General features: G+C 40.5%; 1 protein-coding gene across 14 annotated transcripts in view; it reads left to right on the forward strand.

Annotated features, from left to right (window-relative positions):
- Positions 1-24206, forward strand: part of KMT2C (lysine methyltransferase 2C) — a 200517-nt gene extending 176311 nt beyond the window's left edge. For 10 of the 14 annotated variants that reach the window (XM_074868964.1, XM_074869011.1, XM_074869021.1 and 7 more), the window contains 19 exons: positions 1109-1341; positions 4433-6130; positions 7742-7954; positions 8339-8503; positions 9758-9899; positions 10687-10834; positions 11663-11841; positions 11944-12098; positions 12282-12534; positions 13109-13248; positions 14191-14295; positions 16146-17265; positions 18832-18968; positions 19140-19282; positions 19547-19715; positions 20615-20731; positions 21344-21417; positions 21825-21933; positions 22186-24206. In XM_074868964.1, coding sequence (XP_074725065.1) covers positions 1109-1341; positions 4433-6130; positions 7742-7954; positions 8339-8503; positions 9758-9899; positions 10687-10834; positions 11663-11841; positions 11944-12098; positions 12282-12534; positions 13109-13248; positions 14191-14295; positions 16146-17265; positions 18832-18968; positions 19140-19282; positions 19547-19715; positions 20615-20731; positions 21344-21417; positions 21825-21933; positions 22186-22278 — 5393 coding nt within the window. In that variant the 3' untranslated portion in view covers positions 22279-24206. The remainder of the gene's footprint in view (positions 1-1108; positions 1342-4432; positions 6131-7741; positions 7955-8338; positions 8504-9757; positions 9900-10686; positions 10835-11662; positions 11842-11943; positions 12099-12281; positions 12535-13108; positions 13249-14190; positions 14296-16145; positions 17266-18831; positions 18969-19139; positions 19283-19546; positions 19716-20614; positions 20732-21343; positions 21418-21824; positions 21934-22185) is intronic. The other 4 variants (XM_074868992.1, XM_074869002.1, XM_074868983.1 and 1 more) reach the window with 4 other exon arrangements.
- The last annotated feature ends 750 nt before the right edge of the window (positions 24207-24956 follow it).

A 24956-nucleotide genomic window follows, 5' to 3' on the forward strand; every position in this document is an offset into this window, starting at 1 on the left:
TACTCAATTGTCCCTTCAGGTTATGTGATTAGTTTCACAGAATTTATCATTGACAGAATGAGCACCCTTCGAGACTGTAGACTCTGTGAATTGATTTAGCTGAGCCGTTGGAGTCAATGGCTGTTGTTACCACAGTGACTGGTAAAGTAGAAGGTGGTAGGGGCTAGAGCACAAGAAAGATGTGATTATATTGAAGTCACACTGTTGTGTAGGTATCTTTATTAAACTTTCTTTAAGGGAAGATCCATGCCATATTCCTGGTTACCCAGCTCATTGTCACAATGCGATCAGGAGACAACTGATACCATCGCCAAAGCTTCTCTCTTGCCTTCCGGGCTTAGGGCAGATCAAGCGTTACCAGACATAATTGTTTTGCCTCGAGAAAAACATCTGAGAGCAATGGACTGTTCATAGCAAATGAGCATTTCTCATTTGTAAAAAGAGTAATGTGTCAGTTACAGTGTAAATGAGAGTGCATATGTTTGTGAGGAGGAAAAGGCACTGGTGCTGAACACCCTGTGTGGAGGACTGACGAAGTTATTTTTACAAAGACAATATCTTTCTTTCCTTTCATCAATATTTGATGGATGTTTATAATTAAAATTTTCTTTATAAAAGTAGTAATAAAAACAGATTTTATATGTACAAAACTCTTCTGCAAACACCAGAATTAATGAGGTTGATGAGAAATTAATGTTTCCTGTAAATTTGTGTCCTCACTCCCTCTACCTGAGTACTTCCAGAGGTCTTCTGTGGCAGAACAGGTACCACCAGGTTCTGTAGCTGCTTTCAAAGCTACGTTTGTTCACTGGCTAGCAAGTGCACATTTACTGGCCAGACAGCAAGCTGGTGCTTCTTGAAATTAAGGGACTACGTTAAAACTGCTTGCTCTCAGTAAATGCAGTAATTTGGATCTATGTCTCCTTTACTCAGATCACTCTAAGAGCTTAATATCTCTTGAGATACCAAATCTTCTGTCAGATTTGGCTGAACTTGTCCAGTAGTTTCTTAAAATAAGGGGGGAACCTGATGGTTAAACTTCATCTCTAAAAGGATGAGCCCACCCCCAGGATGAGCTCATATCATACTTAATTTCCCTTCTCTCTAGATGATTCACAAAGAAAGCAATATGAAGAATGGCTGCAAGAAACACAACAACTTCTTCAAATGCAACAGAAGTACCTTGAGGAGCAAATTGGAGCACACAGAAAATCAAAAAAGGCACTGTCAGCAAAACAGCGTACAGCCAAGAAAGCTGGCCGTGAGTTCCCAGAAGAAGATGCAGAACAGCTTAAACATGTTACTGAGCAACAAAGTATGGTCCAGAAACAGCTAGAACAGGTAATCACCTGGAATCCAAACTGATCACCTTAATATTGAACCGTCATACTGGTATGACAGTTCCAATTTAAATTTCCTTTAGATCTCCTAAAAGATGAGTTGAAATGCTTAAATACAGTGGAGCTTATTCAAAGGGAGCCACTCCCTATCATATTTTGTGTGTGTAACAGCATTGCACTGGATTGCCGGTGGCACTGGAGTTGTAGGAGAATATGCTATGGCAAACATTACGATGAAAAGCTGTTTTAGTATTTTGGGAAGAAGGGAGATTGCTCGGCAGAATTACTTGCAGCAGAGTTCCCAGCACTGTGAAAAGCAGAAATGAAAGATTCAGAGGAAAGGCTTAGCATGCAGGGCTTTGTTTCAGGCTTGAATGAAACTCATTAACTCGCTCCTTTTCAGGTGTCCTTACGTAATCAGAACCTCTTGGTTATATGCCAGTTAAATGTTACTGTTTGAAAATCTCTTTTCATTGTATCTTTAGTGTTAGTCTAGTTTTATGATCAGTCTAGATCCTAGACACTGATCATTAGTATGTGTTAGCTGTTATTGTATCATGGAATAATACAGGTCAGAGGGATGTCTGGAGATCATCTAGTCTACTGATCAAAGCAGAACTAGCTTCACAGTTGAATCAAGTTGCTCAGCACCTTGACAGTCAAGTTTTGTAAGTCGCCAAGGGTAGAGATTTCCCAGCCGCTCTGGGCCCCTGTTCCAATGTGTAACCACTTCCACTGGGTTTTGTTTTTCTTTCTTTGTATTCAGTTGGAATTTCACTTGCTACATCTTCTAACTGTGATTATAGTAAGTGAGGTTAAAGTTAAACCAATGATAGATTTGATAAATCTATGCTTTGGCCAACAGTCTTGAATGCTGTGTTCTGCAAGACGTTGTTTATAAATTATCTGGCATGATTGTCAGGATGAACTAGACCTGCTGAACATGAAAATGCTTTAGAATTATCCTTTATTAATATGAAGGGGAAAATTGTCAGGAGGCTGCTGGGAATTAAGTCCTAAGTGATATCTGACCCTTGAGTTCTTGCTCCTGTGTTGCTTCAAGACAAAGTATGCACTGGATGGAATATTACTTGGCTTGTCTTTTCACTCTGTGGAAGAGGGATGGAGCAGATAAATTGTGCCTACATCTTTCTTCATTTTTCTTTTTTTCCCTTCCACAATGAATCACAGGTAGAATAAATGTAAAAAACTTTAACCCATCTTTATCATATATATGTCAGTCTAGTCTTACAGTGGAGTTATGTTGAAGTAACAGCTGCTGATCGTGGCATTGCTGGCAGATTCCTTTAGTGCCCCATAATTAAGGTTCTTTTATTTTTCATTTTTAAATTTAAGTTTCATATGCTGCTGGTAAATGCCCTCCACTCCCCTTCAACCGCTGATTTAGACCAGTCATCCACATCCTAAACAGCACTTTGTTACACACCTACTAGGAGCTTAAATAAGGTTTTATTAAAAGCATATTTTTAAGGACCTTCTATTTGAAGCAATTCACCATTCTTTCAAATCAGATCAAGTAATTTTTCTGTAATCCAGCTTCTGTTAGTTTTTGAAAAGGGCAAAGTCTATATATGTATGTATAGAGAAAAGAGCTCTCAAATCCCCAGGAATTGCTGGTCCTGGACAAAGGCGCAGAGAGACCGGAGCTGACTCTGTGCAGCACAAGCTTATGTCTGACAGGGTTATTAGCTCAGGCACAGAGCCATGCAGACACTGCCATATTGTCTCTGCAGCCAGGGCAGTTTAACTGCTTTGGTGTGGCACTGTGCCTGTGCTAATAAGCTCTGCCTTGTTCTCCCCTGCTCTCTTCAAATCACCAGGTCGATCTGTGCAGGTTGGCTCAGGTCCAGCTGGGTGTAGTTGGTACTGGTTCTTTGAGATCTCAACTAATTCCAAGGACAGTCACATGGCTGGTCTGCCACTGCAGATCCTGGGAGGGCGTAGTGGTTTGGATGCCTCATTGCAAAGGCACACAGAGCCAACACGGTGCTGTATACCCATGGAGAAGTCCTGGAGCGCTGGCCTGTGCAGTGCAAATTGATCCAGTTGGTGGCTTTATGCAGTGGCACCGTTTATCTGGAGGTGTCAGTGCCAAGCCAGAGCTCAAAAATCATCTTGCACCTGAGATTACTGTGCAAATAATTGCCTTTTGGGTGCATCTGTCCTCATTCTGGAGTGTGTCCTGTAATACCTCTCTTATCCTGAGCTCTCTGGCTTGTCCCTTGCCCCAGATAAAGGAGAGTGCTATCAAACATTTTTAATTATGTTATGGACTTCTGTCAGTACAAACAGCAAATGGAAGTTGTGGAAGTCATAATCTAATGAGTAGAAGTGAGAGAGAGATTTTCTGTAACGTATGTATTATTAAGCAATGGATTACAAGCCCTTTTAATTTTTAAGAGAGCGGGGTAGTTAGGTATCTGTTGTGTTTCTGAAATGCTCTTTCTTGTCCAGTTGCCACTGTCATACCCTTCCATTGGCTTCTCCTGCTTGCCTTAAAAATCAATTACTAGGCTTAACTTTTCGTGTCAAAGTTGAGTTTATTTTCTTCCTAAAATTTAAAATTTTCAAGCAGCAGTTGCCATTTTCATCTGCTGTATGATGTTTGAGGATCTGCCCGTGAATAAACAGGAATCTACCTCTCTGTTTTCCTGCAAAGTTTTCCTTTTCAATTGCATCTTTTAAAATTTTTTGCTGATGTGTCAAGATCATCCGTCTCGCTGTTTCCTTTTTCCTGTCCCCAACTGTTGTTATCCTGTGCATGGATGATAAGATCTGTAGGACAAGGATCACTTTTGGTTTTAGGTTTGTATATTCTCTAACACAGTGCAGTCTTGGCATGTAATAAGAACTTTGAGGCACTGTTATTTTTTCTAAAATTTTGGGATGGAGACTATTCCTAATGAAATAATAGCTATTTAGCCTTAAAAAGGGAGAGAAAACAAGACTGTGCAGAAATGCTATTTTTGCCTGAGGTTCACTGTCTTCTGCAATTATAATGGTGAGTTACATGTATTATGCTACTTACACAGTACATGTCAGAGATAAATAATGACTTTTTCAATTTTTAGATTCGAAAGCAGCAGAAGGAGCATGCAGAACTAATTGAGGAATATCGAATCAAGCAGCAGCAGCAGCAGCAGCAGTGTGGAATGGCACCCCATGCTATAATGACAGGTGTCCAGGCTCAACCACCAATGGTTCCTGGAGGAACATCACCAGCAATGAATCAGCAAAACTTCCCCATGGTGGCACAGCAGCTCCAGCATCAGCAACATGCAGTGGTAATCCCAGGGCAATCCAACCCAGCCAGAATGCCGAATTTATCTGGATGGCAATCTGCAAATACCCCTGCAAGTCACATTTCCATGAATCCAGCAAGGATGCAGCCTCCAATGACACCGTTGCCAATTACTCCTGGTACAGCAGCTCCTGTGCCTGGTCCAAATGCAACTGCGCAGTCAGGGCCACCGCCAAGGGTGGAGTTTGAGGACAATAACCCTTTTAGTGAAAGTTTTCAAGAGCGGGAAAGAAAGGAGCGTTTACGAGAGCAACAGGAACGGCAACGCATTCAGCTTATGCAGGAGGTAGATCGACAGAGGGCTTTACAGCAGAGAATGGAACTAGAACAGCATGGTATGATAGGGTCTGAATTAAATAACAAAACATCCTTATCTCAGATACCTTTCTTTAATTCTGATCTACCTTGTGATTTCATACAAACTCCGCGACCTCTTCAGCAGTCTCCACAGCATCAACAGCAGCAAATGGGGCAAATTCTGCAACAAGGTTCTGTGACCTCGCCTCCTGCCACAAATTTTATGCAAAGCAGTGAGCGAAGGCCAGTGGGACCTACAGCTTTTGGACCTGATGCATCTGCTGTTCCAGGTGGAGCCCCTAATTTCCATAATGTAAAACAAACTCACGGGAATCTCCCTGGGGCTACCTTTACGCAGAACCAAGTCAGGCCTCCATTTGCTCCTGCTGTACCTTCATCTACAGTACTCAGTAGTGGTGCTTCATGTGGTTCAGACACTAGCGTGCCCCAGGCAGCAAACTTCCCTGGATCAAGCCAGTCTCTCATACAGCTGTATTCTGACATAATCCCGGAAGAGAAAGGCAAAAAGAAAAGGACACGGAAAAAGAAAAAGGACGATGATGCCGAGTCAATAAAAGCCCCGTCAACTCCACATTCAGATATAACTGCACCATCAACTCCAACCATTTCTGATTCTACCTCCACCCCTGCAGTTAACACCCCCAATGAACTTTCACGTCATCAAGACGAACAAGAGTCAGTGGAGTTAACGGGCCCATCAACATCAAACACAGGAGAGAACCAGACCTCTCCAGAGCTGGAATGTAAGCTCCCCAACAGCAGTCTGCCACAGAAACAGCCGAGTGTAAATACAGAGACTGAAAAGGCTAAAACAGATACACCTACCAGCATTCAAGAAGTTAAACTAGAAAAGGCAGAAACTGATCAGTGCTCAGGTCAAGCTGAGCCCAAAGCAGAAAATACGAGCAGTGTTAAGATGGAAGAAGATAAGGTGGCATCACAGCCTGCTTCTTCAGCTCAGAGTCCAGTACAAGCAGCTAGCGTTCCGGCAGCGAAAGGGGAGTCGGGGAACGAATTGCTGAAACACCTGCTTAAAAATAAGAAGTCCTCATCTCTTCTAAATCAGAAATCAGAGAACAGCAGCCGAACAGAAGAGGAGGCTTCTGGGGATAAGAAGTTAGCAGAGAAGCAGAATCCAGCTGAAGGAATGGTGAGCCTGTTACTGGTTTTGTTGTACAGTGGTCATCAACAATCAAAGGCTCATTTGTGCCTTTACCGCAGGCATTTGTGAAAAGGTGGGCCGGTAACCTACCTGCACAAGGGTGGAATAAACAGCTTTAAGGAATTTTTACCTCCCTTCCTGCCTTTTGTCCATGAGTAAATCATCTGTGTTGCAAAAAGAACAAATTTTAATAAGACTTCGTAGATCAGCATATTCAAAAATTATTAAAATGCAAAAAATAGTTTTTCTGTAGATAATGATCTTTAAAAATGCCATTTCCTACTATTTACCAAGATTAAGGCAAGATTTTACAGCGTGACTCTTAATTACCTACTAGTATGTTTCTGTGCAGTATATGGTATGGTCTGTATGCTGCTTTCTTCAGTGACTACACCTCACTCGTGTGTCGAATGACCTGTGCGCCTCTGCAGAGGCTTAGGGCTGGGCTTCACACCCCGTCAGCTGCGCCGTTTGGAATGTTCTCTGAATGAACCAGGGCCGTGGTTGGTTTTGGCCTGTGAAAATCATATATTGTTTCTCATTTTATTAGAGACTATGCTCTACAATTTTTATCAAAAGTGTGAAATTGTTAAATCTCCTAAAATTGCTGGATTTCTGTGTTACAAATTATTTCTCTAATTAATTTTGCTTTAATAGAAGGGAGCATTAATTCATTATAATAATGGCATTATGTGATTAATAATTTATAAGGTTCTTAACAACAGACCTAAAGAAAATTGCTTTCTGTGGAGGTAGGATAAACTTTACACTTCAATCTGCTGGTCATTTAATTGTAATCTTTAATCTCTACTCAGTTTTGTTTTATGACTGCCTAAACTCTAACTACATCCTTGAAACAAAATTTAAACACATTGAAAATTAATAAACACTGATAAAAATAAAGGTAATTGTGAGCAGCAGGTAACTTAGGTAGTGTTAAAGATCTGCAGTTAAAATATACGTGACAGGAATAGTGGTGAGAGTACTTGTGGAAGGGGTTGTGTAGAGCTGTTTAAAATAATAATCGATAAAAAGAAATTGGACATTCTTTTGGCTTGGCGCTATCCGTTGCGTTACCAAGTCCCATTCTGGTTGCTTTTACACAACTATTCTTTTATGTGAAGAATGGCTTTGCAAATTCATACTGAAAGTATTTAAGCAAGTGGTACAATCCAGAAGTCTTTCACAATACTGTTTTTGTTTCTAACCTCAAAATACATTTGTATTATATTAACTTACATGCGTTTTTTCTGTAACCAAGTCTGCCTTTCATTATGCCCCCTGAAAATCTCTAAGGTTGCATGCACATGTACATTTATTTTAGGGGGTATTCAAAAGAAAATGTTTCTGGTCTGTGAGTTTTCAATGATGTTTTCAGATGTCAGTGGTGTTAACAATAAGTCATAATTCTGTGTGTAGGGACAGTACAGCAGTTACAGTTGCCAGTGAGACAACAAAGTAAACAAACCGTAAAATACAGTTTGTTACCAATGAGATTTATTATACTGCGTGTGTTCTTTTAGACTATCATGCAGTAAATTTAACGAACTGTATATTAAAATGTCAAAAATTCTACTTCACTTTCTTTTTTTATACTAGCAAACTGCAGGAAACCAGATGCAAGGTGCATTTGGGTGTAGTAACAGCCAGCTTCAGAGAACAGATGTAGGACCTGAAACCAAGAAACAGAGAAATAAGCGAGCTCAGAGGACAGGAGAGAAGGCAGCTCCTCGATCCAAGAAAAGAAAAAAAGAGGAAGAAGAAAAACAGGCTATTTACCCTAATACTGATACATTCATCCAGTTAAAACAGGTACATATGCTGGGTAATGCAAGAAGACACTTGAAAGAGTGGACTTCTGATGGAAATGAAGTTGATCATTAAGTTGAATTTTGAGTACAGGGTGGAGAAAATGAAAACTTCCACAAAATCAGAAAATTTAAAGTTTTGCTGTGGAATTCTTGTCAGCTCTGGCAGCCTCTGGGGGTGAACTGGTAGGGAGTTGGAGCTGTGGCTCTGATGGACAGGGGACCGCCTTCCGAAACAGAGCGGCCTGTGTTTGACAGAGCTTTCTGATAGTGCGTAAATTCTGATCATTGCTTTAAATTGAAAACGACTCTACTGATCTTTGGAGATTTGCAATGCTTCTATGTTACAGAGAAATCAATTTCTAACGCTTTTCTTCTTTTAATATAGCAGCTTTCTCTTCTGCCTTTGATGGAACCAATAATTGGAGTGAGCTTTGCACACTTTCTTCCCTATGGCAGTGGCCAGCTAAATGGTGGAAATCGACTTGTAGGAAGTTTTGGTAGTGCTACTCTTGATGGGGCTTCAGATTACTACTCCCAGCTCATTTACAAGGTATGGTTTTAATCTGCATTTCCATTGTGTGCTCTCTGTGGGAAAAGTTCATTACATTATTAGTACTAGTTGCTTAGAGTTCCTGCCTGTTAGAGTTCTGTTGCTAGACTAGATAGTGCAGTGGTGAAACAGTCACCATTGTTTTACTTTGTAAAAGTGGAAATCAGTTCTAGAAACTGTGTTGTAAACTAATTAAAAACTAGCAAGTATTCCTTTTACAAATGGATGCTAAATAGTGAAAACTGTAATTACAGTTTTATGGAGCAGAAAAGGCTGAATTCTCAGTACGTTGCAATGTCATTGAAAGCATTAAACCATTTCTTAATGTGAATTAAATAGGAAATAGACTTTCTTCATTTGTCCACTAGGCCCTAACTAAGAACCTGAGAACTCTGAACAGAATAGACTGTTTGTTGATGAGCTAATAACCCACAGAATTTAAAACTCAGTTTCTGAGACCAGAGTGGCAATACTGGGAGAGCAGCAAGATAGCGAACAGACAGAATCAAATTTGCTGCTTGGCTACCCTAATATAAAAACTTCAGTAACTTATTAAAAACCAGTGGTGTTTTCTCCAGCCTTACATAGCATGTGAGCTGAGAATGTGACCTAGCAGAAATAGTTGCTGAATAGTAAGTATTAGCTTTGTAGGCACGACTGCAGCAACAGCAGATCCTGAAGTTCTCATTTAATTTTCATTTAAAATATGGGCAGTTAAGTAAGCTAGCGAGAAGTAGTCTGGAGTTGTGAACTTGCAGAGTATCTGGTTTTCCATGGTAACTGTTTCAGTGAAAGCTCATCCTGTGCTAAATGTGAGGTTAGCTTCCCTTTTAGTGCAAATTGAGTAAGCTGACTTGTTCCTGGTGATGGAGGGTCACTGCAGGATAGCTCTCAGTCTTAAGCTCAGACTGTTTAAACTGTAGGAACTTGTTGGGGCTCCCAAACCGTTCCTAAAAATGTTCTTTTTGCCTTTCTGTAAATAATTTAGCTATATCTTCTTTTCAGTAATCTATACTCCTCGTGTAAACAATTTCTCTGATAATATCATTGATACAAGCAAAGCAAAGCATTTTGTCTCTTATAGTAGATACTTTCATGTATTTGGTCACATACTTGAGAATTAACTATTGCTTCTTATCAGTGCTACCTCTGGGTGTAAAAATACGTGAGTGGGTTACATTATCTAGTACTAGAACAAGGCAAGTTTTCACCCTGTGTTCCATGGCTGATTGACGGTTCTTTAATCTCATGCAGCAGAACAATCTGAGCAATCCTCCGACACCCCCAGCCTCTCTTCCACCCACACCACCCCCAGTGGCGTGCCAGAAGTTGGTAAACGGCTTCGCAACCACTGAGGAACTTGCTGGCAAGGCTGGTATGTTAGGAGGTCATGATGGTAAGACTAATACGTATTGTTTCCATAATAAATGAGTCAAGTCTATAGCAAATTGCAAAATAGGTAATTGGGATGCTTTTCAGTTGCTACAGTCTTCTTTTATAAAATCAGTATGCCTAGACTCTTTAAGGTTGTAATCATTATTATCCACCTTTATTTTACACAAGTATAATGTCAAATGATATCCTTTTCCCTATTCCCTTTCGAAAGCATGTTGAGAGCTAGAAGCATTCTTAAAAAATGAAAAAGAAAACCTTAAAATCACTTTTTTATGTCCAGTACAAATGACTAACCAGATAGTTGAGTGAGCTCAAAAACAGTCTACCCAAAATATATCCTCAGCAGGCTTTGTACATAATCACTATATATTTTCTGATGCATGTAATTTGGTCAATTAAAATTGCTTTCTGTTAAATGATACTTTATACTGCCTCTTCATAAGGATTATTCAATGATTAAAAACCTTTTTTCTCACCCCTTTTTCTTCGTTGTTACAAAGTTGTTGATTTTTAATTTTGTTTTTAAGTAAAAAATCCTCTGATACTGGCAGAAGGCACACTCCACAGCCTTTCGAGCCCTTTTTGCTCAAAATTTTCAGGTTTTTGTAAATACGGAGATCAATCATGAACGATGAAAAATTTTGAACTGCAAGTGGATGAGAGTGGCATTGCTGTCTGCTGTAATGCCTTGGTTGTCTTAGGGAGCCCCCAATACCCCAGTACACCCAGTGTATATCAGTGGAAGAGCTGTACAGATGTCTCATTGTGCTGTGCATTTCTGTTTTTAGTTACCAAAACTCTGGGACCAAAGCAGTTCCAGTTGCCTTTCAGACCACAAGATGATTTATTAGCAAGAGCAATGGCTCAGGGCCCTAAAACTGTGGATGTTCCAGCTTCACTTCCAACACCACCTCACAACAATCAGGAGGAGTTAAGGTAGGTTTTCCTTCACATCTTCAAAAATGTGGAGCAAATTGGAGCAGATTCTGTGATGTTTTTAGTAGGAGATGAGACTGTGAAGGTGTGAAGAAATGAAACCCATAGTGCACAGCCACACAGTGCAGAGCACGTAATGGGATAATTTGTCCTGGTTAACTCTTTGCGTTCCACGTGTAGAGAGCAGCATCATGAAATAGATGACTTGTGCCATTGCTAGATTCTAGATTCTGTTAAACTGTTAAGAATTCATTACCTTGCTGTATTAGAAGTGGAATAAAACCATACAAATTGGTATTTTTCCTGGAGCAGCATGGTACCAGACAGCAGTACTGTGCAACAGTCAGCCTGAAAACTCCCCAGCTCTACTCAGTTTCTGTTGCTGTGTGAGAAATGCTTGCTAGAACGTGAGTCTCTCTGCAAAGATCTTCCGTTTTGCCTCTCTTTCACTTGCCTAACGAAAAGTTGGGTGTCTTTGAACCACTGAAGCCTGTGCGTGGACAAGGGGGAATGGACCAGTGAATACACTTAAACCAGAAAGTTTAAATCTTAAATACTAATTTTTTACGCAGGTAGACGGAGCTGTGGGGAACAGACAGTTCTGTGATGGAGCCTGGGCTGTTAGTGCCTCTGTTTTTCTTTATGTATCTTTCCCAAGATGTGCAATGCAGTATGAGATACCCAGAAGTAATGGCCTACCACGTAATTGTGTTCTGTGACTAGTAGCAAGAAGCAAGTTCGTTATAGCTCTCTGTCATGATTTATAACTTCAGCTTACCAAAGGTTTTTAAACTGTTTCCAAAACAATTTTCTTGGGTTTTATTCCAGGGTTCAAGATCACTGTGAGGACAGGGACACTCCTGACAGCTTTGTTCCTTCTTCCTCTCCTGAAAGCGTGGTGGGAATGGAAATTAGTAGGTATCCAGACTTGTCGGTTGTAAAGGAGGAGAACCCGGAACCTGTACCATCTCCCATCATTCCCATCCTACCTAGCAGTACTGGAAAAGGTGAGACTGCAGCAGAGCAAACAGTTAGAACTAGTCTTTTTTTTTTTTTTTTACATTCACATGTGTGTGGGATTAACCTGGTGTATTTTGCTTTATTTTCAGGTTCAGAAGCCAAAAGGAATTATATAAAATCAGAACCTGGTTCAGGAGCGTTACCAGGTTCTGGCTTCTTTGCCTCTCAGCTTGGACCTTCCCAGAATGGTCCTAAATCTGGCCTTATCTCTGTAGCAATTACTTTACATCCCACAGCTGCTGAGGTAAAACAAAAAAGTTTGTATTACATATATAACAGCAGTTAAAATGTTTAATATATAGTAAATCTGAAGGGCTTATAGCATAGTACAATAAAGCAGCTGTTACAATCTTCTAATAATTTGTATTACTGCTATCTTAATTGCCTGTCTGCTGAAAACAAAGGTATGTTTTTATTATTGTTTTAGAACATCAGTAGCGTTGTAGCAGCATTCTCCAACCTGCTCCACGTCAGAATTCCCAACAGTTACGAGGTTAGTAACGCTCCAGACATCCCATCCTCCATGCCAACCGCCAACAGTCACAGAGTAAACCCATCTATGGAGTACAGGCAACACTTACTACTTCAGGGCCCTCAGGCAGGATCCATGGGACCTGCCAGGATCGTAGGGTCTTACGGACTCAAGCAACCTAACATGCCATTTTCTGCAAACAGCAATGGTGAGTGGGCATTAATTCTTTTTAAGTTTTCAGTACCAAAATTTTAACTGAGTCAGTATTAATGCATCTCAGCCTCATAAATTCATGCTCTAGAATTAAATAATTGATTCTTGTTTTAAATAATACATTTTTGGTCTGATCAGTACATGTGGACCTGCTCCTGACAGTAACCATAACTTAATAGGTCTGATCCATCTCTGATCCACCACTGTCAGTGAGGAATTTCTTCCAGTAGTTGCCAACATTATTAGGGTTTTTTGTCCAGTCTGATTTTAAATCCATCATTCAGAAAGATTGTTTCTGTGCTGGAAAACTTGACATAGTTGTTTAAGCATGTATTCCTGTCTTGGTTTAGATATTCATTTCCTGTACAAGAATGGATTTTTTGCCTTGTTGTTTGCAGAGCTGGTTTTGGTCTAGTTTAAACAATTTCCCATCAGGACATAGTTTAAAGCTTGCCTTCCACACCCTATCCAGGAGGATGCTACTCCTCTAGACCACTAAAGAATACTGTGACTTCTCATAAATTTGGTTTAATCTGATACATCTTCTAACAGACTTACCTATTTTCTAGGTATACCTGGATATAAGGATCACAGTCAGAATATCGCAGAAGGCTCAGCATTGAGGCCGCGATGGTGCTCTCATTGCAAAGTTGTGGTCCTTGGTAGTGGTGTGCGGAAGTCCTTCAAAGACCTGCCTTTCCTCAAACAGGTACTGCAGTGGAAGTACAGTTTCTTGCATGTAATAGTGAATGAGCAAACGAAGGCAACAAAGACTACTGCTTGTCATGCCGACTGACACAACTTCCAGGTTTCTTTGTAGTCTCCCTTCTGTGTGTCCTAATTCAGGATGGGACAAGCATGTAGTACAAATAAGAAATGTCAAAGTTGTTATTTATACAAAAAGAATTTCAGTAAATTTCATAAAATAGGTCCCATATATGGCAGCTTCCTAATTTCTGCTACCAACCCTCTTCTGTGACCACTTGAGGGACCTTAATTCAAAAAGAGTTTATTTGTCAGGCAGCGCCATTTTGCCATGTCAGGAAGACAGGAATAGTCAGAGCAAGAATACTTGTACTCTTTCCGAGCAGGAATCAGATTTCAGTCTCAGCTTCTTGTATTTACATTGGGAACTGTCATTCGTTCAAAAAGTACCATTGCTCTTTCCATGAGATTGAGATAATTATGCCACAAAGTTGCAGTCAGAGTTCATATACAAAAGTAATGGGTTCATGTAGTCAGAAAAGCACTGAGTTCCCAGTAATGTTTTACAGATGGATCAGTAGATAAAACAGTATGATGTGTCTTTGATTAGGCTGAAATGAGATGTTCTTTTGCCATCTAAAGATAAAAGAAAATGGATTTTACTTTGCAAGTGTGCCTGTGGTGCAGATGGGTGCATGGTATAGAATGCTTTATTTTGATTGTTAATCTTCTGTTAAAGGCAAGAAACGCTGAAGAACAAGGTGGTAGGTGGTGGTAACTTTAGATGTCAAATAATCAAGTATTTATATCATGGTATTGCTCATTATTTCACAAATGTTCTACAAATAAGGACTTTCTAGCCAGATTGGAAGACTTGCTTCATTACACTTACATGAAGAATGGTATTAAAATGCACTTCTGATAATCTTCCATGTTTGATTCCCAGGATTCCCAAGAAGGCTCTGATAAAATGAAGGACATTGTATTCTGTAGCAACAACTGCTTTGTTCTTTATTCAGCAGCTGTGCAAGCAAAAAACTCAGAGAACAAAGTAAGTATCAAATGTTGATAGACCCTAGTGAGCAGAAATTATTGCAGCTGTTTTTTGAAGAACAGAAGGGGGGCGACGGGGAAGTTTGCACTTCATTTTAGAGCTTTATAAATTAATTGCTCTGTATTCAGATGCTGAGATTCTGAACCAACGGCATGAAGTAAAATTCAGATTTGCAGAATCTGACAGAGATACATGGCAGAACAGTAGCTGCCTTTTGCTGTCTTCCCAGCCTTTGAAGCAGCAGTCTCAAAAAAGTAGTCACTTAAGTTCTCTACGCGTTGTACAGAATCATAAGATACATCCTTAAGGGCTATATTCTGCATTTTGATTTGTCTTATACAGGAAAAAAAAAATACAACTGTGCAAGAAATAACTGAGCAGCAAGTTTGCAAAAAGACTTTTATTTGTTCAATATAACTGAAAAAATACAATCGTATTCTGTTACTTTATTTGGGCAAAGCTGCTGTTTTAAAGCATTAATCACCAAAACACTAGTAAAGAGCCTGCTGACTGACAGTGATGAGGAATAAGAGGTTCTAAGTACTGGAGAAAGACATTTTAACAACTGAAAGTGGAATTAGGCCAGGGATTTTTCTCAGGTGGTTCCAAATAGCATGCTGTACTTCTCTACCTACAGACACTGCGAGGGGTATATGACACCTTAGAGAAACTCAGCACTTCCAGACAGGGCATTATTTCTTGCTATGTTCAGGTTGGTTCAGTTTCAAAGGAAAATAAGTTAAATTTATCTCTGTTTAATCATTAGAAGTGGAATAGTCTTCACTCAAGACTAAATGATCCTGCTAAGTTTATTTTCTCATAGATAACATCTTTTGAATACTTCTTTTAACTAGCTTGGTTTCTACTTTTTCTAGTTCAAATGCACCTTTTTGTCCCGAAATCAGCAGACAAAACAGGCCATGTGCTTCAAGCCTTACCTAATTAATACTTTCTCATAGTCCTGTACTTACTGTAGAATTTGCAGCTTTCCTTGAAATGCATCCTACTTATCTTTTCCAAAGAAATGTAAAAAAAAAACAACCCTGGAGAAGAAGATAAATACATGTGTACATCCACATCCTTTTAGTATCCCATGTAACTCATTTTCACTAGTATTTAAACAGGGTAACATTTCTGCACAAGTGCATCAGCATGTACATAATTAAGTTAATTAAATGTCATGTTCAGCCTCTTGATCCTTTCATTTACTCTTTCAAGATTAATCATGCAAACCACACTAAGCGCTTCTTAATCTAAACTTCCTTTGTTGTTCTTGTTCTCTCTCCCTTTTTTAAAAACAAATCTCTCCAGGTATAATTCTTGTTTACTGTGACTGAATAGTTAAGTCCTCAAGGTGTATCTAATCTAGAGCCCTGCAGGAATTTCCTCCCCACTTGTTTCCAGGAAAAATACGTGGCATTAATTCCAGATCTTCCCCTTCTACCAAATAACAAGATTCTTACCCTTTAAATTAATTCTGTGACCCATTATTTTAAGGTTATTTTGTGTTGTAACAAAACTTTCTAAAAATACCTGAGAACTAAATCTGTCAGCTCATCTAGGGCAGTTGAGTAGTTTTTCATGCAAAACCTGGACAAAGGATTATTTGTGCTTCCTATTCTCTATTAAAGGGCACCCCGTTCTAGGTTGACTGGGAGAACTTTTCCGCTCTGTATCCCGGCACAAGCTGTGATAACGCGGGTCAGGGTAATTTCTATCTTTCTCTGTTGCTGCATCATAATTTTAGGCGTTCCGAGTAGCCTCTTCCGTACTGACCTGACAGTGTCTTCAAGACACATTTAATGGTTTGGGATTTTTTTCTTAAGAGTTTTCTGTTGATTTCGCAGGAATCAGTTCCATCTTTGCCACAGTCACCGATGAAAGAGAGGCCGCCTAAAGCATTCCATCAGTACAGCAACAACATCTCCACTTTGGACGTTCACTGTCTGCCTCAGTTGCAGGAAAAAGTTTCTCCACCATCATCACCCCCCATCATGTTTCCCCCTGCATTTGAAGCAGCCAAGGTAGAGGCAAAACCGGATGAGCTTAAGGTAACGGTGAAACTAAAACCTAGGTTAAAAGCAATACACAGTAGTCTGGATGACTGTCGGCCTCCAAGTAAGAAATGGAAAGGAATGAAATGGAAAAAGTGGAGCATTCAGATTGTGATTCCTAAAGGATCATTCAAACCTCCTTGTGAAGAAGAAATAGATGAATTTCTTAAAAAACTGGGCACAACCCTTAAACCAGATCCTGTGCCTAAAGACTATAGGAAATGTTGCTTCTGTCACGAGGAAGGTGATGGATTAACTGATGGACCAGCAAGGCTTCTTAACCTGGATTTAGACCTTTGGGTCCATTTGAACTGTGCTCTTTGGTCTACAGAAGTCTACGAGACACAAGCTGGTGCCTTAATAAACGTGGAACTAGCACTGCGAAGAGGCTTGCAAATGAAATGCATGTTTTGTCACAAAATGGGTGCCACCAGCAGTTGTCACAGGTTAAGGTGCACCAATATTTATCACTTTACCTGTGCCATTAAAGCACAATGCATGTTTTTTAAAGACAAGACCATGCTTTGCCCCATGCACAAACCAAAGGGAACTCATGAGCAAGAACTTAGTTACTTTGCAGTCTTCAGGAGGGTCTACGTTCAGCGCGATGAAGTGCGGCAGATCGCTAGCATCGTGCAGCGAGGAGAACGTGACCACACTTTCCGTGTGGGAAGCCTGATTTTCCATGCCGTGGGTCAGCTGCTGCCACAGCAGATGCAGGCCTTCCACTCCTCGAAAGCGCTCTTCCCCGTGGGTTACGAGGCCAGCCGGTTGTACTGGAGCATGAGATACGCAAACAGACGCTGTCGCTATCTCTGTTCGATTGAGGAGAAGGACGGGCTTCCATTATTTGTCATCAAGGTTGTGGAGCAAGGCCACGAAGATCTGGTCCTTACTGATACAACACCGAAAGGTAAATTTTGTGAACTAAGATGATGACTTCTGTGGGTTTGCTGTTTCGTTTGTTGCAACTGATACTTGTGGTATGATAAATGTTTCAAATAAACGTTGCAGACACTGTTCTAATGTAATACTTAGAGTGAGCTTCCAGGACCCGTTTTTAACATTGTGCTGTGAAGACTGAGGAGGCCTTTCAAGAAATTGCATAAGCTGCAAATGAGATGGCTTGTTACAACTTCACAGAGGAGACCCAAGATCGAGTATCGGAAATGAATGAAAACAGTAGGGACACCAGCATAGGTTTCCTTTCACAAAAAGTGACTTTGTTTAAATACGATACTACTGCTCAGTTTTCTTCAGCCGTGCTGAAGTTAGTACACAATAAAGACAGCTGAGTTGGCCCCGTTGTTCTCGGGGCAGGTGAGATGTCTGGCAGGGTGAGGAATACGTGCGGCCGTACCGCGTGGGCAGGTCTGAGGGGCAGGGCGGTGGGTGTGCGCCTGGCCGGCCGCGCGATGGGTGCTGCCCTCCCTGCTGCCGTGCCGACACCCTCAGCCTCCTCTGTCCCGACAGACCGCTGCCGGCGGGGTCGCCCACGTGCAGCTGAGAGTGACTGTAGTCCATCAACAGAAATGGAATATACAGTTTATTCTCAGAACATTCTACTTTGTGCAGGTTTTCTCAGGAGAGTCTGTCTGTGGAATTGCTGTCAGAGGACTGACGGTTTCCATGCTGCTGTCATGGTTTAACCCCAGGCAGCGGCTCAGCACCATGCAGCCGCTCGCTCACTCCTCCCTGCGCTCTTGAAAAAAAGTAAAACTTGTGGGTTGAGATGAGAACAGTTTAATAACTAAACTAAACTAAAATATAATAATAAGAAGATACTATTATAGTAATTATAATGAAAAGGAATTTAACAAAGAGAAATAAACCCCAAGAGAAGACAAGTGATACACAATGCAGTTGCTCACCACCCACTCACCGATGCCTGAGCAGTGATCCGCCCCTCCCAGCCAACTCCCCCCCCCCCTGGTTTCTGTACTGATCGTGACGTTCTGTGGTATGGAATATCCCGTTGGCTAGTTCTGGTCAGCTCTCCTGGCTGTGTCCCCTCCCAGCTTCTTGTGCACCTGCTCGCTGGCAGAGCATGGGAAACTGAAAACTCCTTAACTTCGGGTAAGCGCTACTTAGCAACAACTGAAACATCAGTGTGTTATCAGCATTACCCTCACACTAAATCCAAAACACAGCACTGTACCAGCTACTAGGAAGAAAATTAACTCTATCCCAGCCAAAACCAGGACAGCTGTGAATACTAAAAGCTTCATTCCCAAGAATCAAGAGTGCAGTAGAAATGTCGCGCTTGTTTGGCATTTGGTCAGGACAAAATTGCAACTCACCAAATGATTCTCCGCTTCACTTTTTAAACACCAGCCTGTTTGTGTATGCAACCAACAACAAAATGCTTTTTCAGTATTAGTTTCTGGTTCCTGACAGCCTCAGACATTCGTTTTTAAAACCAGTACAATAGACTTCTAGTTTTTTGATCACTGTAATTCTTTCCCATATGGTTGTGTAGGTGTGTGGGATAAGATCTTGGAGCCCGTTGCTTCTGTTAGAAAAGAATCTGAAATGCTCCAGCTGTTTCCCGGCTATTTGAAGGGTGAAGACCTCTTTGGTTTGACAGTCTCTGCAGTGGCCAGGATTGCCGAATCGGTGAGTCTTCACCATCGCAGTTCTTGCCGGATCACCCCAAATTGTCGGATATCTCATATACACGTGAGATATGAACATGAACAGGAAGAAGTGTGGAAAAGTAAATATTTTGTTACACGCGATTAACATAGAATGACTTGGGTTTTTTTCTTTTTGTCTCTTTTTTTGCAGCTGCCAGGGGTTGAGGCCTGTGAGAACTACACTTTCCGCTATGGCCGAAACCCCTTAATGGAACTCCCTCTTGCTATCAACCCCACGGGCTGTGCCCGTGCCGAGCCTAAAATGAGTACCCATGTCAAGAGGTTTGTGTTAAGGTATTTTGTTTTAATTTCACATAGTACAGCCCAGGGTTTATAGGCTGCTTAGGGTTACTTGTGCTTTCGTCTGCTGCTTACAAACCCTGTCGTCTTTGGCTGTGTATGTGCATGCCCAAACCAGAGGAATTGCTTTGTTGTCTCTGCTAGCTGGCTTTAAGTGTCTGTATGTCTAAAAGAATTTTTAATGGGTTTTGTGGCCGTTTTCAGAGAAATCTTCAGTTTTTCTTGTATTCTTTCCTGTTATATGCCCAATTCCTACAGGCCTCACACCTTGAACAGCACCAGCACATCGAAGTCATTTCAGAGCACAGTTACGGGAGAGCTGAATGCGCCTTACAGTAAGCAGTTCGTCCATTCCAAGTCCTCTCAGTACCGCAAAATGAAAACTGAATGGAAGTCCAATGTGTATCTGGCTCGCTCTCGTATTCAGGTCAGTTCTCATTTTAGGAAATGTATCTTAAAAAAGTTTACTTATGCTTTTCTTGGTACCTATTTTATATGTAAAGTTTATATTTTTATATAGTTTATATAGAAATATTTATATTAAAAATTAAACTAAAGCTATTGCAAAATTCCTTCAAGTCTTGTCACAAAATCAGCAATTTTTATGTGGCAAGTCACCTCCACAGATTTATCTTAAGTAAGATTTCTTTCTAGTTATTGCAAACACCTTAAAAATTCATTTCTTACAGTCATCTGGAAAAAGCTTCTTTAAGGTTTTGGGTTGTTTTGGTTTTTTTTTTTTTAGCATATTTCCTAAAAACTTAATAGAACTTAGTAAAAAACCAAATACACAGTGTAAGTATGAGCTGCTCAGACCAAGCTGAGTAAAGTGGTATGAGACTAGCACAAAGAGTTTGATACTTGTTTGCATTCACAATAATCAGAAATTCGTTGCTTTCTGTAATTCTGTTGGTGGTTTGCTCCACGGACTGTTTTGCAAAAGCTTTGTAATTAATCTCACTGCGTATGACACAGTTGTTGTTTATTTTAGGTTGGACTTAACTGTGCTGTTGTGTCCCTATTAGGTTTCTCCATTCTAGTAAGGCTCACTTTATTTTTCAGTGAATTTATAATCTTTACAGAGTCAGGTGTCCAAGGTACAAGAGAAGCTTTCTCATCTAGACAGAAGCCAAGTACGTTGTCTTGCATCTTAAAAATTGAATGCGAAGCTGCGTTCTGCATCTCTGCTGGTACAACATCAGTTACTTATCTGTGCTGCTTCGTTCTCTCTGGGTAGTTTACTTTTCACATGATTTTCTGCAGGAATGAATGCAGTGTAAATGCAAATTTGTGATAGAATTCTAAATGGCAACGTATTTTTTGTAGGGCCTGGGCTTATATGCTGCTAGAGACATTGAAAAGCACACTATGGTCATTGAATATATCGGAACTATTATCCGGAATGAGGTAGCAAACCGGAAGGAGAAGCTTTATGAATCTCAGGTATGGGCGGTGTTTGTTCACTGTTTCTTTCCCCTTCCCCTTTCAAACGTTCACACAACAAAACAAATGCTGGTTTTCTATTTGATGAATTCAGGCCCCCCCAGTTTCTGTTTTCTGCTGTGCTGTGAATGCAATAGGCTAAAAATATAACCAGAGGAGTCTAGAGTGTTTCTCATCAAAGGATCAGAGTATGTAGATGTTTAATAAATCTCACAGCACCCTGGCCAGGTAGGCAGTCCGTATCCTCTGTCCCGGAGGACAAAGAGAGAGCTCTGACAGAGATGTCAGGACCTCAGTTTTTAATGAGAACTTCTCTCAATTTAAAGCAACTTCCTTTGTGTAACTCAGTGGTACTGTAACAGTTAGTACATATTTGCGAAGCGCTTCAAGGTCCCAGCTGAAGGGCAGTACTGCAGCTCTTGGGGAAATACTAATTCGCCAGAGACTCCTGTTTACGACCCAGCTGTTCCCTCACAAAGCAGTGAGGGGAAGGGCAGCGACTGGCTGCCCAGATGTCTGAGCCCGAGTGCAGGAGCCACATGGCTGCTTCGTTTTAATCCTTGACAATTATGTAAAATCTACAAGAGTCTTTTTTCCAATTCTGTTTTTCAGAATCGCGGCGTGTACATGTTCCGCATTGACAATGACCACGTCATCGATGCCACCCTGACGGGAGGCCCTGCAAGGTGGGTGGCTCTCGAGAGATCCCTGACCTTGCTCTGGGGACTCCTCCCCGTAGCAGCCTGGGGCTGTTTGTCACAGACTCAAGTTTGTGGTTTTCTCAGTGGTTTTCATTCTCTGAGCTGGTCCATTCATTCTTCAGACTATTCCACTGAAATAATGTTGTTGTCTTCATTAGCTTTGTTCATCTTTGATTATGTTTCATGGCAGCTGTGAAGAAAGAATGGAAATTTTTTTTAATGCTTGATTTTTTTGACATTTTCTAGGTAAAGGAACAAGTACAGAGTAATATAATTATATCTGGAAAGTCAGTGTACCCCTGAAGCTAAGGTCGTTCTAAGGTTTGGTTTAGATTTGCCTCAAGGGATGTGTTTTCTTAAAAGGTTATCTTTTTCAAACTCTCTTTTCACAGGTATATCAACCATTCATGTGCACCTAACTGTGTGGCTGAGGTGGTAACTTTTGAGAGAGGACACAAAATCATCATTAGCTCCAGCAGAAGAATCCAGAAAGGGGAGGAGGTAAGGGCCGTCTCGTCTGGTTTTACTTACCTGTTGCTTCTTGCATTTATTTCCAGATACTGACGTGTTTTCTATGGCGAGTAGCACAACTTGTTAGTGTGAGGGTGGGGGAGAGCGACATTTCCCTTCCCCTTTTCCTTTTAAATCTTGCGAGTTCCTCACAGTGCAGTCTCTAGTGCATTTTGCTGTTTAACGAAAGCCGTGTGGTAGGTGCCAGTTGTTCCATAACTATTCTCCCGCATCTTCTTCCAGCTTTGCTATGACTATAAGTTTGATTTTGAAGATGACCAGCACAAGATTCCATGTCACTGTGGAGCTGTAAACTGCCGAAAGTGGATGAACTAGAATGCATTCCTTGCTGTCTTTGAGGGTTGCTTGTCCCTAGGAAGAAGTGATTCGCATTGTGATTTTGTCGATGGAAAATTGTTGCCTTTTTGAAGGGGGAAAAAAAAAAAAATTAAAAAAATCACTTCTGGAAGTACAGATTTCTACTCAAGTATTTAAAAAGAAAAAAAAAAAAAGAAAAAAAAAAAAACAAACAAACCACAAAACCAAGCACCAGAAGCAAGCCGGCAAAATCTGAAGCTGACTTTCCAGCCACATGGAGGTTAAACTGAATTAACAGAATGGTCCAGCACTTTTGTTTTTGAGCTCACTAAGGAGAAACTGTTTAACTTGGGCAAAGAACCGATGGCTGACCTGCGGGAGTGCAGGTGGGCACATATGAATGTAAGACTGAAATCACCAGCGAAAGGGAGAAGTCCAAAGTGCTGGCCACAGCCTTATTTGATAAAGGGGCAGGCCCTCTAATTAAAGAAAAATTTTAAATAAAAGTAGACACCACTGAACAAGGAATGTACTGAAACGACTTCCTTAGGGATAGAGCTAAGGGAAAAAATAACTTGCACTAAAATACATTTAAATACTTGATTCCATGAGTCAGTTTATTGTAGTTTTTGATTTCTGTAAAATAAGAGAACCTTTTTGTATTTATTATTGAATAAGTGAATGAAGCTATTTTTAAAAAGAAAGTTAGAAGAAAGCCAAGCTGCTGCTGTTACCTGCAGAACTAACAAACTCTGTTACTTTGTACAAAAGTGTAAATATTTTGAGAAAAAAATACAGTATAAAAATAGTTATTGACCAAATGCTACCAGACTCTGCAGCAGTTCGGGTGCTTATTATAAAACGTCAATAGGGATGTTACAATATGATCTCATGTATTAACAGACATGCGATTACAATTACGGAATAACCAAAATCTCAGTTTAAAGAGAGAGGGTTTTTTATGTTTAAAGCAGTCTCAACTGTGGTCTTACGAGAATTTTTTTAAGTAAACCTTAAGCCTGGTAAGGGCGTGTATAATACAACTCTGACTTTTGTAGATGTTTGGGTAATTTAGATTAATTTTATTTGTATTATATTGTTGCATCCCTATTTCTTAAGTCAGGTTTTTTGTGCTTACAATTTGTGATAACTGTGAATAACTGCTAAAACCACCCAAAATAGAGGCTGGACATTGTTTTTTCTTCAGCAAAAGTAGTCAAGATTAGGTGACTGTTCAGCCTACATTAAATCATGTAAACAGCATAGAATCATGTAGTTGGAGCTTAAGTCTGATATGATAGCCTTCTTAAAAGGAAAACAAGGAAAAAAATTAGATGTAATGTGCTTGCAGCTGCAGGACTCTGGCAATAGGGTTTTGGAAAATGTAATTTAAAGATGTGTTTGTATGGATTGTTTTTGTTTACATTTCTTTAAAAAAATAAACACTGTTTTGTGTTTGCTTGTAGAAATTTAATCAGCATTTTGAACCAGGTTAGCTTTTTATTTTGTACTTAAAATTCTGGTACTGACACTTCACAGGCTAAATATAAAAAAAATGAAGTTTTTTTTTGTGTGCACAATTAAAGTGGACTGTAAACTGTTGGTATATTCAGTAATACAGTTCTGAACTTGTAATGTATATGGCATGATGTATTTTTATCTTACAGAATAAATCAATTGTATATATTTTTCTCTTGATAAATAGCTGTATGAAATTGTTTCTTGAATATTTTTCTTCTCTTGTACAATATTCCAACATCCTACCAGTATTTGTCCTACAGTTTTTTCTGTTCTGTATAATAGTATCTAATGTTGGCAAAAAAAATACAAAAACAACACAAAAAAAAGAATTTTTTGAAGTATACAGAGTGTTATGGGTTTTGGAATTTGTGGAAACAGATTTAGAAGATCAGCATTTACAAATAAAAATATTTTACATCTATAAATTATGTCATCCTGTTTTCATTCGAGGTGTCTGTTTTCTGCTTCTTTCAGGATTTCAGTGTCTGCTTCCATCAGTGGGAAGCATTTGTGTTCCCCTCTGCACCAACGCAGCCTGCACCCGGCATTTTGCATGGTGGTGCACTGTGGTACCATTCCCTGCAAGCGTGTTTTGCCCAGAAAATCTACAAAAAAAAAAAAAAAAAACCCCACAACACTATGTTCTGCTTTAACTGACTTTGGCTGGGATGGAGGTTTCTTCCTAGGAAGAAGAAAACCACCTAGTGGGGTCCCCTGCTCTGGCTCTGTGCAGAAACCACTGTTGGTAACGCACAGGGATGTGTGGAAAAGCCTCAAGGCCGTTGCTGCTGCGCCAGGGAGGGGCAGGGGACAGGGCTGGGACCGCTGACCCTGACTGGCCTGAGTGTGTCCCCCACCGTGACCTCGTGCCCAGCAATAAGTTCACTTGTGGTGTTTTTCTTCCCAAGTTACTTGTGAAGGAGCCCTGCTCTGCAGATGCCCCCAGGCCCGCCCAAGGGAAGCGGTGACTGAATCCCTGGTTTGCTTTGCTCAAGCACAGCTTGTGTTTCACCTGTTACACCGTCCTTCCCTTACCTCAACCCACGCGTGCTCACACTTTCACCCTTCCATGTGTCTCCCCTGTCCTGCGAGGGGCTGGGTGGGCTTAGACCCTGACCCTGCTGCGGTGAGACTGCCTGGCACCGGAGACATTGAGGTCTAGTCCTCAGGACTGG

This window comes from Strix uralensis, chromosome 1, assembly GCF_047716275.1.
Source record: "Strix uralensis isolate ZFMK-TIS-50842 chromosome 1, bStrUra1, whole genome shotgun sequence".
Taxonomy (NCBI): domain Eukaryota; kingdom Metazoa; phylum Chordata; class Aves; order Strigiformes; family Strigidae; genus Strix; species Strix uralensis.